The following is a 14568-nucleotide window of genomic DNA, read 5'->3' on the forward strand; positions in this document are numbered from 1 at the left end:
TCCTTCAGGCTGAAATGACAGAGCACTAGACAGCCCCCATGTCATGTGAGGAAACACCAACAAGAGGTAACTGTTGGGTAATTAGAAAATAGGTCATTAGGAGAGCCAGAACTGTTACACTTTGACTTTGTAGCTTATTTATATGATTTACAAGCAAAAAGTAAAAGTCATCAAATTAATGATGAATCCCTCCTGATGGGAACACAACATATAAAGACATTGTTGGAGGGCCGGGGATTTAGCTCAGTGGTTCCGCCGCCTGCCTCACAAGCACAAGGACCAGAGTTCGATCTCCGGTACCAAAAAAAAAAAAATTTAGTATTACCAAGATACTCATGTAAAGGTACAAGATCCCAATGATGAATGTAACTGTATTTTATACCTAAAATGTACCAATAAACTTAATGAAAAAAAAAAGACATTGTTGGTGACAATCCCAATATAAAGAGGAAAAATGGAGCTAAGTGTAAAGTATCCATGTCCTACAGAAATAAGTTTGCATTATTCAAACTAGGCTGTCATAAGTGTAAGATGTTAATTGCAATCCCAGAGATAATTGCTAAGAAAATCAGTAAAACGTACACAGCAAAGGAAAGAAAAGACAAGATGTGCCACATGAAACCCAGCCATAGGGGCAGGAGGTGTGCCAGGCTGGGCTCAGTGCTGTAATATGGGTTTGCAAAGGAATAGATTTAATACAGGACAGGGCCAGGGATTTAGCTCAGTGGTTTCACCGCCTGCTGTGCAAGCACAAGGACCCGAGTTTGATCCCCGGTGCCAAAAAAAAAATACAGGACACATAATTTATAGGATTATTCTATAATATTCACCCCAAAAGTCAAATGCAGAGGAGTGTAAGAAATCTGTCCACACCCTAGAGACCTGAAGAATCCAGCCAAGGGCCTGGATCCCACAGCAACATCCTGCACAAGTCCAGCCAGAGGCCCAGAGCCCACAGCAGTGTCTCATGCAAGTCCCTATTGAGGATCTGCACCCAGAAGCCCCAAAGGCCAGTGGTGGAAGCCAGAAACCCTGCACCTGCAGGGTGAAGAATCTGTGCCATCAGGCTGAGTCATCTGCACTGGAGCCAGGAAGCAATGCTCAAGGTAAGGACCAGAGCTCCCCTGACGACAACAACAACCATTCCCAGCAACAGCAAGGACCTGAGCTCCTCTGACGATGAGAGAACAGCCAAGTTCACATCAGGAAAACCAGCCGAGGCAAGCTTCTCCAAGAAAATCAGCAGCCCACGATCTTCCCCTCCAGTTCTCCTTTTATGCCATTGCCAACAATCCTCAGATGGGTCTTCCATGCCCAGACTATGCTGACTCAGTTAAACTGGGCGTTCCAAATTGACTATTAGTTAATCCAGTGCAGACAGCAACACCCCAAACACAAACCACAAAACTAAGTCCCTGAAAAGGTGCAAGGAGGGAACTGAACAGAGAGCGAGTAATGCACACCAAAAACACAGCTAAACGGCAAAAATCAGGGCTTTCTTCTTGGCAATTACTATAAATATAAATGGGCCAAACTGTCCAGATGCACAGGGTGGGTTACAAAAACAGGATCTCTATATGCTGTATTTAATGATGCTCACTTTGAGTACAAAGATACAGAAAGATTGCAAAGGTAGAAAAAGATATTCAATTAAAATAGTGTATTTTATGGATACCTGTAATCCCAGCACTTGGGAAGCTGAGGCAAGAGGATCCCTGAGAGTTTCAGGCCAGCCTGGGCTACATAGTGAGTTCAAGGACAGCCTTAACTATACAGTGAGACCCTGTCTCAAAAAAAAAGTGTAGCCAGAGATTTAGCTCAGTAGTTCTGCTGCCTGCCTCACAAGCGCAAGGTCCCGAGTTTGATCCACGGTACCAAAAAAAAAAGTGTATTTTAATAATACTTCTATTATTGGGAAGAAAATGATTTTTATTTCAAAAAGGTAGCAAGCGGCAAGAAAAGTATATATTGATAAAAGTTTCAATTCGGCAAGGAGATACAAGAATTGCTGAATGTGGTGGCGTACACCTGTAATCCCACACTTGGGAGGCTGTGGCAGGAGGACTGCCATGAGTTCAAGGCCAGCCCGAGCTACATAGTGAGACCCTGTCTCAAAAACAAATATATATATATATATATTCATATGAAGCAAAAAGCATCATAATTGAAGGCTTTGATAGAAACTGATAGAACCAACAGAAGCTCTATGAGGAAACAGAGGACCCGAGCATGCTGTAAACCAATCAGACCAGCAAACGTCTGCAGAACTCAAGTCAGCAGCTGTCCTCTGCTGTGCTCTCGGGGGCTCATCTAGGAGAGACTGCGGGTCAGGCCCCAGCTCAAGTCTGATTCACAGAACATCTTCCCAACTCCAGAGGAGCAAAAGTGGAACTCAACAGCAGGAAGAAAGCCAGAATCCTCACAAACACGTGGACATCACAGCGCACACTCCTGAATAAGCAGCAGGTCAGAGATCACAGGGAGACCAGGGGACGAGAGCAGAACCTACCAGGATTGAGACGCAGTGAACCGGAAGTGGTGTTCCAGGGCAACCTCCAGCAAGAAATACCTCCATAAAAAGAAAAGGATCTCAAACCAACAGCCAACTGCACCCTTCAAGGAACAACAGAAAAAAATAACAGAAGAACCCAAAGCCGGCAAAGGAAGGAAATAACACAGACATCGGCAAAGACACATGAGCTAGAGAATAGAAAAGCAATGGAGAACACTAGTAATGCCAAAAGGTAGTTCTTCGAAAAGATGGACAGAACTTTAGCTAGATGACAAGAAACAGGGAGGACTTGAATTATTAAAAAGGAACACACCGGACAAGTTGGAAAGCAAAACAGACCTTAGTCTGGCCAGACGGCACTCCCAAAGCAAAGTAGCTTAGAGAGGCAGCAAGCCCAGAGTCCGAGGCTCTTTTTATAGGGGGTTGCAGGGAAGTTAACAGGCGAAATTTACAGAACAGGAAACAAAAGTTAGTTGTCTTACATTTGTATGTTAATTAGCCTGACATGTACTGATGGTCAGCAGATGTTTTGTAGATTGTTCTATAGATAGCAGTGTCCTGGAACATCAGTTTTCGAACAAAGAGTTGAATAATTCACTTCGGGACCTTATGGCTGATACAGATCTTATCTAGTGTCCCAGAACTAACAAGCATCTTTATCTATTTACTCACATTCAATCACAGTTGGGGCTAGGGGAGTTTTATGATTACAGAGTTATGCAGTCCCACATAGCCAAGGTCAGTTCCCTCAAGAATTAGTTAAGTGAAGGCAGGTTTACTAGCAACAGTGTGAGGCGGCTGCTTCGAAAGTTTGCAATCAGGCGCGTGGCGGGCGGCCCGGTTGCCCTGGAGACCGGGCCTTTCCTCCCCGGGTGTCGCCATCTTTGGCGCCAGGTGGGGCCCAATGAGCGGCTGAGCGGTGGCAGGAGGCGGGGCAGCAGCGGCAGCTAGGCCTGGCGCCCATCTCTGTCGCGGTCATGGAGGTACCCCTCAGTCCCCTGCTCCTCCTCCTGCTGCTCGGGGATTGGGCCCCGGCTCCGGGCAGCGCCTCCTCGGAGGCCCCGCCGCTGGTGAATGAGGACGTGAAGCGCACGGTGGACTTGAGCAGCCACCTGGCCAAGGTGACGACCGAGGTGGTCCTGGCACACGCGGGCGGCGGCTCCACCTCGCGGGCCACCTCCTTCCTCCTGGCCCTGGAGCCCGAGCTCGAGGCCAGGTTGGCACACCTAGGAGTGCAGGTGAGTGCCGGCTCCCTTCCGCTGCCACAGACTGGAGCTCAGAGCTTGGGGCCCCGACAGCGCCCCCACCGGAAGTGCGGAGCCCTGGGGCGCTGGGGGGACTGAGGGATCGCGGAGAGCCTGGGGGTGGCCTAGTCCTCGCTTCGGGCCGCGTCGCCACCGGGACACGTCAGCTCACGGTCGCCCCGCCCCCCGCCACGTGGGCTCCGCCCCAGCCAACCCCCAACCCCGCGCGGGGACCTCCGGCCACGCCTGGAGGTGGCCAACGCAACCTGGTGTCGCCATCTTCATGCATCTGTACGGTCGGACACCGGGCCAGCGTTGGTGAACTACAGTGAATTACTTTCCTTTCATTCAGTATCTTGTCCTTTTAAGTGCTTCCTCCTAGACCCCATTCGGACCAACCAGAAATGGAACAGGTTTCTGGTGTTCGAGTTCGTAGTCACTTGAGACCCCCGCCCATAGAACACACTTAAGATTGCTAACGGATGCTCGCAGAAAGTTGAAACTTCTCCAAGTTAGTTTGAACTCCTACGGATAATAGAAGTCCTTTGATACTGTCCAGAAAGGTAAAGTCGATCTTTCTCTCTCACCTGTGGGTTCTCATTTTTACAGCTTAGCACTTACGGGAACACATAGCTTTGGGAATAGAGGGAATATACATGCACAGAGGTTTGCTTTTCATTACTATTTTCATTAAACACAGTTAATTAGGCGGTTACCCAATTATTTGTTGAGAAGAGACTAGTCATTACAGTGTCAGTTTCTTTTAAGCACACACTATTCGCTGGCTGAATGTGGAGTTATAAAGCTGGATTTATAGCGATTGTGTTTCTGAAGTGATTCCCTTTCATTTCTGTCCATCATGAGATGTAGTTTTACTCAAAGGTTTCTTTCTTTTCTTTTTTTTTTTTTAAGTAGGAAGATACTTATTGATAGGAAAGCTACTGAGAGGCAGGAGGGGTCCGGAGCAGGTAGTCCCTCAAAGGTTTCTGAAAATATGTCAAAACATCATTTGCCCAATAATGAATGTCATTATATATATGAAATTAATTTGAAAAAAAGAAAAGAAAAAGTCATTTAAATGCGCCGTACCACCCCTTTTTTTTTGGTACCGGGGATCTAACTCGTGTCCTTGCGCTTGCGCAGCAGGCAGCGAAACCACTGAGCTAGATCCCTGGCCTTACCACCTTTGAATGGTTTTTGTTTTTGTTTTTTGGTACCAGGATCGAACTCGGGTCCTTGCACTTGTGCAGCAGGCATCAAAACCACTGAGCTAAATCCCCTCCCCTTTATTTTTGTTTTTGCAGTGCTGGAGATTGAACCTAGGGCTCTACTACTGAGTTGCATCCCCAGCCCCTTTTTATTTTTTATTTTGACACAGAGTCTCACTAAGTTGTCCAAGGTAGTGGCATACTTGCTATCTTTGTGCTTGAGCCTCCTGAGTACCTGGGATTACAGGTGTAGTAGTCACAGTGCCTGGTTACTCTTGAATATTTTGACTGTAAAATCCCATTCTTTCACAAAGGCAGTTGTGATTTAAGGAGGTTGTCGCAATGTCACTGGATCACAGCAGAAGGCAGCTGTCCTCCTGTCCTGCTGGCTTTATTGTCTCCCAACTTTATTGAAGTGTAATTGGTATATAAAAAACTATGGATAATTAATGAATACAGTTTGGTGAGTTTGGATGTATAGCCTTGTACACTGTGTTGCTTTTACAAATCCAGGCAATAAACACATCATCACCCCAAAAAGTTGCCTATTGTCCCTTAGACTTTGTTTTGTATTTGTGGTAAGCTAACTTAGTGAGACTCTACTTTGTGTCAGATCCCATGGGAGGTATTTTAAGTATGTTCCCTTTTAACCCTCATAGCGTCTTTCTGTTTTAGTACAGCTGGTGAGGAGTCTGTTTGGGGAGGTTGTTTAATATTGTCTTCCAGAGAAGATAAGTCTGGCCGCACCCAGGTGAGCCTGGACCACTGTGCATGCTCTTCTGTGTCCCCAGGCTACTGCCTTGCTGGCCTGAGTGAGCGGTAGCAAGGTTGTGCTGGGGTGTAAGACTGGCAGCAGCACCATTGGGTTCTTCACAGACGCTTGTTGACTCTGTAGTCCTAGAGAGACCAGTTCAAGGATGTATGTTCTGCTTTGTACCCCTTATGTGGATGATAAGCTTACCAGAGAGGGTATAGTTGCCTTGGAAACTGGTGAGTTTGCAGAAGGCTCTTGATGGATTGACTTCAGCCATGGAGAAACCTTTCAGGAGCTGGTGGAAGAGACCCTGGGATTACTGATTAGGAGCCAGTGGATCCTCTTGTACCACAAAGATCATTTCAGTTTTTGCTGTCATTTGGGCCCTGAATTTGAAAGATTTTTTTTCTCATATTTTATTAAGTAATAGTTTTTCCAATAAGACCAATAAACCTGTATATAAACAAGTGGTCATAATAAGCTTGAATATTACAATGTTACCATTATGGTAAGAGTCTAGTCAAAGTAATGGAACTTGCATCCTTGGGTCTGTTGTTTTTTTGGTTTTTTTTTGGTTCCAGTACATGCTGTTTTTTTATCACAGTAGCTTTGCAGCTTTATTTATTTATTTATTTATTTATTTATCAGTACCTGAGATCGAACTTGGGACCTTGTGCTTGCGAGGCAGGTGCCGGAACCACTGAGCTAAATCCCCAGCCCTTTGTAGTATAATTTAAAGTCAGGGATTGTTTTTTGCATGTTTTGTTTTGATGTGGTACTTGGGATTGAACCAGGGTCTTGCCTGTGGAAGGAAAGCCTCTGCCAGTGAGCTACATCCCCAGCCCAGGGATTGTTTTGCCCCTTGTCTTGCCTTTGTTGCCCAGAATTGCCTTTACTATTCTAGGTCTCTTCTGGCCTCAAATGAATTTATAGTTGATCTTAGCCAAAAGGGCGAGAAGCAGTGTGGCTTCAAATGAATTGTAGGATTGTTTTCTCTAATTTTGGGAGATATGTTGTTAGAATTTTGATTGAGATTGCATTAAATCTGTATAACAACTTTGGAAGTATGGCCATTTTCACTATATTGGTTCTTCCTATCCAAGAACAAGAGATATCTTTCTGTTTTCTGATATCCTCTTTGATCTCTTTTTTTCAGAGTACTGTAGTTCTCAATGTAGAGGTTACTTCTTTCATTAGATTGATTCCTAGGTATTTCATTTTTTTGGATGCTATTGTGAAAAGTGTGTTTCCCTAATTTCTCTCTCACTGAGTTTATTATTTGTGTACAGGAAAGCTACTGATTTTTTGAGTGTTGACTTTCTATCCAGCTAAGCTACTGAATTTGGTTATTAAATCTAGAAGTCTTTTGGTGGAGTTTTATTGAGGTCATCTATGCACAGTATCATGTCATCTACAAATATGATAATTTAACTTCTTCCTTTCCTATCCTTATTCCTTTTCTTTTTTTTGGTACTGGGGATTGAACTTGGGACCTTGTGCTTGCGAGGCAGGCAGCGGAACCACTGAGCTAAATCCCTGGCCCAAGTATCCTTATTCCTTTTAATTTTTTGGTTTTTTTTGCTTTCTGACTATTTATGACAAATGTTCCACATCCACATCTCTCTCCACTCAGGAGTTCTTTGAGATGATGCCATCAGCCTTGGCCAATCGTAGAACAGTCATCTGATTCACCCATCCTGCAAATGGCCCTGCAGATGGCGAAGGTTTTAAACTGGCCATTAAACCTGCCCATGACCTTGTCAACCTCAAGCACATTTATCTGGATGGATGCATGGTCCTTGGCACCAATAATGCGGTTGCTGGCAGAGCACTTCTGTGGCACATACAGGTCCATGAACTCGCCCGCGGCGTTGTTCTGCACATTGAGGCCCGGCCTGCTGCCTCCACCATTAGTGGGGGCAGAGAAAGGAAAACATATATATATATATCTCCATATGATTTTTTTTTTTTTTTGCAGTACTGGGGATCAAATGCAGGACCTTGCACTTGCAAGGCAGGCACAGTGCCACTGAGCTAAATCCCTGGCCCTTAATTTCTTTCTCTTGTCTAATTGCTGTGGCTAATGTTTCCAGAACTATATTGAACAAGAGTGGTGACACTGGATATCCTTGTCTTGTTCCTGATTTTAGAGTGAAAGTTTTCAATTTTTGTCCATTTAGTATCATGTTGGTTTGTCATAGATGGCTTTTATCAGATTGTGATAAAGACCATCTATTCCAATTTTCTGTAGGATTTTTATCATGAGTGGGTGTTGGACCTTGTCAAATGCTTTTTCTGCATCTCTTGAGATGAACATGTTTTTTGTCCTTGGCTCTGTAAATATAGTGTACTACATTTATTGATTTGCACATGTTGAACCATCCCTGCATCCCTGGGATAAATCCAACTTGGTCATGGTGTATAATCTTCTTGATGTTTTGCTACATACATTTTGTTTGCCAGTATCTTTGTTTTGTTTTTGGTACCGGGGATCGAACTCTGGACCTTGCACTTGCAAAGCAGGTGGCGGACCCACTAAGCTACATCCCTGGCCCCATATTTGCCAGTATCTTATTGAGGATTTTTGGATCTATTTTCCTTAGGGAGATTGGGCTGTAGTTCTCTTTTTTGGTTGGATCCTTCTCTGGTTTTGGAATCAGGGTAATGCTTGCATCCAGGAAAGAATTTGGGAGGTTTGCTTCCCTTTCAATTTCATTAAAGAGTTTGAGGGCCAGGGATTTAGCTCAGTGGCAATGTGCCTGCCTTGAAAGCGCAAGGTCCTGAGTTTGATCCCTGATACTAGAAAAAAAAAAAAAAAAGAGTTTGAGAAGTAGCAGCGTTAGTTCTTCTCTAAATTTCTTGTAGAATTCAGCTGTGAATATGTCAGGGCCTGGGCTTTTCTTTGTTGGTCTGGTTTTAATTACATCTTCAGTTTCATTGACTGATATTGGTTTATTTAGAATTTTTGTATCTAGGAGTCTGTCCATTTCTTCTGTGTTTTCCATTTTATTAGAATATAGGTTCTAGGGCTGGGGATTTAGCTCAGTGGTGCCGGCTTGCCTCGCAAGTACAAGGTCCTGAGTTTGATCTCTGGTACTGAAAAAAAGACTATAGGTTCTTGAAGTAGGTATTGATGATCTTCTGGATTTCTGTAGGATCCGTTGTGATTTCACTCTTTTCATTCCTAATTGCATGGATTTGAATCTTTACTTTTTTTGATAAAGTTAGCTAAAGGTTTGTAAATTTTATTTAATCTTTCAAAGAACCAACTCTTTGTTTCATTGATTCTTTGTATTGTTTTCTTAGTCTCCATTGCATTAGTTTCTGCTCTGATTTTTATAATTTCTTCCCTTGTACAAGTTTTGGGCTTGATGTGCTTTTCTTTTTTTCAAAGCTTGAAGTTCAACGTTAGGTTCTTTATTTGAGCTCACTGTTTCACCACTATGAATTTCCCTTGTAGGCCTGCTTTCAGTGCATCTCATAAGTTCCAGTATGTTGTACTGGCATTATCATTTAATTGTAGAAACTCTTAATTTCTTCTTTAATTTCATCTGTGACCTATTGATTGTTCAGAAGAGTGTTATTTAACTTCCATGTGTTTATGAAGTTCTTGTGGTTTCTTTTGCTGTTGATTTCCAATTTCATTGCGCTATGGTCTGATCATATGCATGGGATAATTTCAATTTCTTTGCATTTACTTAAGCATGTTCTATGAGCTAGTATGTGCTCTGTTTTGGAGAACATCCTGTGTGCAGTTGAGAAGAATGTGTATTCTGATGTTCTGGGGTGGAACACTTTGTAGACATCTACTAAGTCCATTTGTTCAAAAGTTTGGTTCAGTTCTAACATTTCATTGTTGTTTTTTTGTCTAGTTGATCTAAGTGTGACAGTGACAGTGGGCTATTGAGGTCCCCCACTACAATTCTATTAGTGCATATTGGATTTTTTATGCCTGTTAATATTTGTTTTATGTAGTTGGGTGCACTAGTATTTGGTGCATATATATTTATGATTGTTATCTTTTCCTCTTGGATTGTTCCCTTTAGAAAGATGTAGTGACCTTTGTCTTTCTTAATCAGTCTTGGCTTTGTCTGCAAATAGAATAGCTACTTCTGTTTTTTTTTCCAGGTTTCTGTCTCACGGAGTATTGTTTTCCATCCTCTGACTTTCAGTCTATGAATTTCTTTTTGAATTAAATGTATTTCTTGTATGCAGCATATTGTTGGATTATGCTTCCTGATCCATTCTGCCAGTCTATTTCTTTTGATTGGTGAATTGAGATCATTAACATTGATGGTTATAACATATATATATATATATTTAATATATATTGACTTATCTTGTCATGTTATTTTCCTCTTGGGTCTCTTTTTTCCTCTGTTTAGTTTCTTGCCTTGTCTGGTGAATTCATTTTGTTGGTGTTCATGTAGTTGTAATCCTTGTTATCTCTTTCTAGAATATCCTTCAGAGCACTTCAGAGTGCTGATTTGGTGCTCAAGAATTTCCTCAGCTGTTCTTTGTTATGGAAGTATCTTATTTCTCCATCAATTTTAAAAGATAGTTTTGTGAGGTACAGCAATCTAGGTTGGAGGTTGTTTTCTTTTAGGGCTTGAAATACTTCACTCCAAGCTCTCTTGGACTTAGAAGTTTTGTGTTGAGAAGACTGCTGTGATTCTGATGGGCTTTCCTTTGTAGGTGATTTGTTTCTTTTCTCTAACAGCTTTTGAGGGCGCAAATCACTTTATTGGGGGGCTCAGGGGTGGGGAGAAGGTGCTGAAAATACACTTAAGACTGAGATCCGATGTCCTTGGCAGGGCTGGATCTCTCCCGTTCTGCTGTTGGTAAAAGCTCTCTAACAGCTTTTAATAGTCTTGTGTTAGATTTCTGGAATCTTGAGTATTACATACCTTGGTGTAGGTATTTTTTTTTTTTGGTACAGGGGATCAAACATGGGACCTTGCACTTGTGAGGCACGCGGTGGAGCCACTGAGCTAAATCCCCACCCCTGGTGTAGGTATTTTTTGATCATGGCTAATTGGAGTTCTATATGGCTCATTTATCTGTATGTTAAATTCTTTTACCTTGTTTGGGAAGTTTTCTACCATTGCAGTGGACCCTTCACTTACAAACTCAATTCATTCTTGAGGGCTGGTTTTAACTCAAGTTGGTCAATTGAAGGTTCAGGTTCCTCTGCACAGCCTTCAAAGTCTCTTTCCTGTATATAGACAGATCTCAGTGTCCTTAGAGAGACATTTACCCAGGGTTTCCCAATTAACTCCGCACAGGAAAGAATGTAATATTCTTTCCAGAACTCTTTAAGAGTTAAATCTGTGTCTGAGACCATCTGGAAACACAAGCCACTGGCATTTGAATCATAACTCAAGACTTTGGTCATAAGTTAAAACTAAAATTCTGGTGGTAACCCAAGTTGTTCTTATGTCAGACTGGTTGTACCTTGAGGGTCTACTGTACTTCTGTGAACAGGTTTTTTTTTTTTGTTATTTGCACTATCTTGTGGTTTTTCATTGACTTGGATCAATCTTATGTTTTTCCTCTTTGTATTATCTAGCATCCGCTAGATTGATTTCTCGTGGTCCTTTGCTAATTTTAAGAAATCTTTCTTTTCATGATTGCTAACTGCAATCCTGTCTTTCTGTATCTGATATTATGTCCTTTCATTGTACAATTCTGTTGTGTGTACTTTCAGTGGAATTTTTAATCTCCTGGATATGTTTGAATCTGTTTCGTGGATTTCATTTCTTTCTCATGCTGAGCATTCATGGTTTCTATCATTTTCCTAAGTTCTGCTATTTTTTTTATCTCTTCTTTAGAGTCACTAAGCATGTCTTTCATTATGGTCACCATCTCTGTAGTTACCTGAGAAATTATTTCTGATTTGATTTTTTTTCTAAAAAAAAAATCATTTGTCTGCTTTGTTACTTCCACTGTTCCAAGTTCAGAGAGTCCAGGTGTGTGCCTTTCAGACTGTTCCCCCTCATTGCTCTGTGGGTTTGCCTTTGGTGAGCTAAAAGTTTGGGATTGCATCTTAGCTTATCTTCTCATTTATTTTCTTTTGTTTTTCCAGTACCAGGAATAGAACTCAGGACCTTGTGCTTGCCAGGCAGGCACAGGGCCACTGAGCTAAATCTTTGGCCCCTCATTTCCTTCCTTCCATAGTTTAATTCCTGGGTTGATGCCTCTAAATTACTTATGGTGAATAGCTTTATCACTAGTATTTAGAACCCTTAGGAAATGACTACTCAAAGTTGTCTTCCAGATGTAGCTGGTTTTTGGGTTTTGAATCTGTTGCAAGATCCTACCACTTCAATTTATTGGGGATGAGAAGTTGCTACCTACTTGGCCCAGCCCATAGTTTTTTGGCACTTACCTATAGTATTTTGTAAGACCCTTAGGGAATCTTAGTCTTGGTGTACCAGGAAGAACAACTGATTAGCACAGTCATATCACCTTGGCTAAAGTAGTGCAATCACCAATAACAATAGCATCATGTATAGCCTAGAAAATGACAAACGTGGTAACTATTAACCTGTCACTTTTGGGCCGGGGATTTAGCTCAGTGGTTTTGCTGCCTGCTGTGTGAGCCCAAGGACCCGAGTTTGATCCCTGATACAAAAAAAAAAAATTGTCACTTTTAACTGTATGAACTAGATTTGTGGTTATATAACAAAATGTAAAACAAGTCAGAAAACTGTATGCAGTAAATAAGCCCTCAGTATCTCAATTTTACCCTCAGGGGAGAAAATTTAAAAGGGGTTAGGGGGAAAATAGAGAAACAGAAGAAGAGATTAGAAGCAAGGCTGAGGACAAAGGAAGGTCACACAAACTTTGGGAAACTGGTGAAAAAGACAGGAGGGAAAGAGGAGGAAGAAATAAAAATGAGCAGATCAGAATAACAACAACAAAAAACTAGAAACTGTGTTCTTACTCATATAAAAACAAGAACAAACAATCAAGAAAAAAGAAAAAACAAAACAAAACAAAAACCAGAAAAGAGAGCCCAAAAAAGGACAAGAAAATAAGAAAAAAAAAATGTTCACCTTGAGGCGTGTCTTGGTAGACAGCATTGGCAGAGTCCAGATCCAAGTTGATTAATCCCAGAAAGTAGCTTTATGGCAGAGTAGTGTATATATAATTCCAGCAAGCCTGCATCTTTAGTTCCACTGAAGTTCAGGCTGGTTTTGGGCTTTGAGGCTTGAACCAGATTTGTTCAGCCTGCAACAGTCTGTGTGCCTCCTGCCGGCTTAAACTCAGCTGCCTGACGTCTTGCCAACCTGAATTCAGTAGCCTCACGGCCACACCAGGAACCACTAGATGAAGCCAGCCTGCAGCTGTTCTGAGTTTTGAGTTCAGTTGGCCCTTCTCCAAGATGGCTACTGGCCAGTCACCCTCTCCTGGGGGACATCTGAACCTGAGTAACTCACCAGCCACTGCAATCCACTGTGTCCACTGTTCCACTCCACTGGTATGCTTCTCTGTGGAGGCCTCTGAGGTTGCCAGTAGTCACTGCATCTGCAGGTTCGAGCCACCCCTCACACACAGTGCATCCAGGCTCAGGGAAAAAGTACCACCTGCCATCTTCTTTTTGAAATCTCTCTTTGCTCTTCCCATGGGCTTCACTTCTCTCTTCCGATCCTTACTAGGTCCCAGGGTCCCACTTCCCTTGTCTTCCTCACATTGCTATGTTTCAGTGTCAAGACACCAAATCTCAGAGAGGCTCTTTCTCTGCTGCGCACCATTCCACCAGTCTGTTTTTTTTCTTGAGAAAGAGCCTCACTAAGTCATTAAGTTGCCCAGGCTGGGGTTGAATTTGCCATCTTCCTGACTCAGTTTCCCAGAGTGCTGAGGTTACAGCCATGCACTACCTTACCTGGCTTTTAACTTTAGAGTTTTCTTTTAGTCCTGGGGATTTAACCCAGGGTCTTACCCTAGGCAAGTTCTCTACCACTGAGCTACATCTTAAGCCCTATTTCATGCTTTTTGAAATATTAAAAGTAATATTTTAAAAATTCCTCTTGGGCCGGGGCTGTGGTCCAGTGGTAAAATGTACACTTAGCATGCACATGCCCTTGTTTAATCCTCCATATAGCTTTGAGTGCCACTGGGAAGCGCTGCTTTAATCCTCATGTAGGGCCAACATGTCTATGTGTGTGGTTGGGTTGGCAGACGGATTGTTGGAACACATATATACATGTTTCCCTTACAGTCTCATCCATGGTCTGGTGTGATCCAAGGTGCCTATTCAGGAAGCCTCTGTGATGCCCTCTCTTGGTTATGAGTCCTCTTGAGTGGCGAATGTGAGTAGGAAGTGCACCAGGTGGCTGTCAGGTGCCTTATCCCCCCAAGGGCTGCTGCCATGGTTACTTCTGTGGGAGTAAAGACAGTCTTGGTCATACCTAAGACTTATTTATTTTCGCTGGGTGTGGTGGCGCATGCTTGTAATGCCAGCATTTGGGAGGCAGAGGCAGGAGGATTGCTGTGGGTTTGAGGCCAGCCTATGCTACATAGTGAGTTCAAGGCCAGTCTGAACTGTATAGTGAGACCCTGCCTCAAAAAAAAATACTATTTATTTGCTATGCATATACATATACATATACATATATATATATATATATTTTTTTTTTTTTTTCTTTTGTACTGGGGATCAAACTCAGGACCTTGTGCTTGCAAGGCAGGCGGTGAAACCACTGAGCTAAATCCCTAGCCCTATATATATATATATTTGAATTTAAGGAGGAAAATGTTTAAAAAGAAGCCTTTGATGGTTGTGGGAGGTACATTTGGCAATGTGATCTTTATTTGCATGTGTGCATTTGGTCATTCATGCAAAGG

At 42.5% G+C, this 14568-nt stretch overlaps 1 protein-coding gene and 1 pseudogene across 2 annotated transcripts in view; one reads left to right on the plus strand and one right to left on the minus strand.

The window, feature by feature from the left end:
* The first annotated feature begins 3421 nt into the window (after positions 1–3421).
* Rpn1 (ribophorin I) overlaps positions 3422–14568 on the plus strand; it is a 36070-nt gene continuing 24923 nt past the window's right edge. Inside the window, exon 1 of one of the 2 annotated variants that reach the window (XM_087196932.1) lies at positions 3422–3750. In XM_087196932.1, the coding sequence (XP_087053058.1) occupies positions 3490–3750 (261 nt within the window). In that variant the 5' untranslated portion in view covers positions 3422–3489. The remainder of the gene's footprint in view (positions 3751–14568) is intronic. The other variant, XM_004875140.4, reaches the window with a different exon arrangement.
* Positions 7348–13952, minus strand: LOC147822374 (small ribosomal subunit protein eS21 pseudogene; annotated as a pseudogene).

The sequence above is a fragment of the Heterocephalus glaber genome, unplaced genomic scaffold, assembly GCF_053883595.1.
Source record: "Heterocephalus glaber isolate CG9 unplaced genomic scaffold, H.glaber_assembly_v1.0 deba00001645, whole genome shotgun sequence".
In the NCBI taxonomy this organism is placed as follows: Eukaryota; Metazoa; Chordata; class Mammalia; order Rodentia; family Bathyergidae; genus Heterocephalus; species Heterocephalus glaber.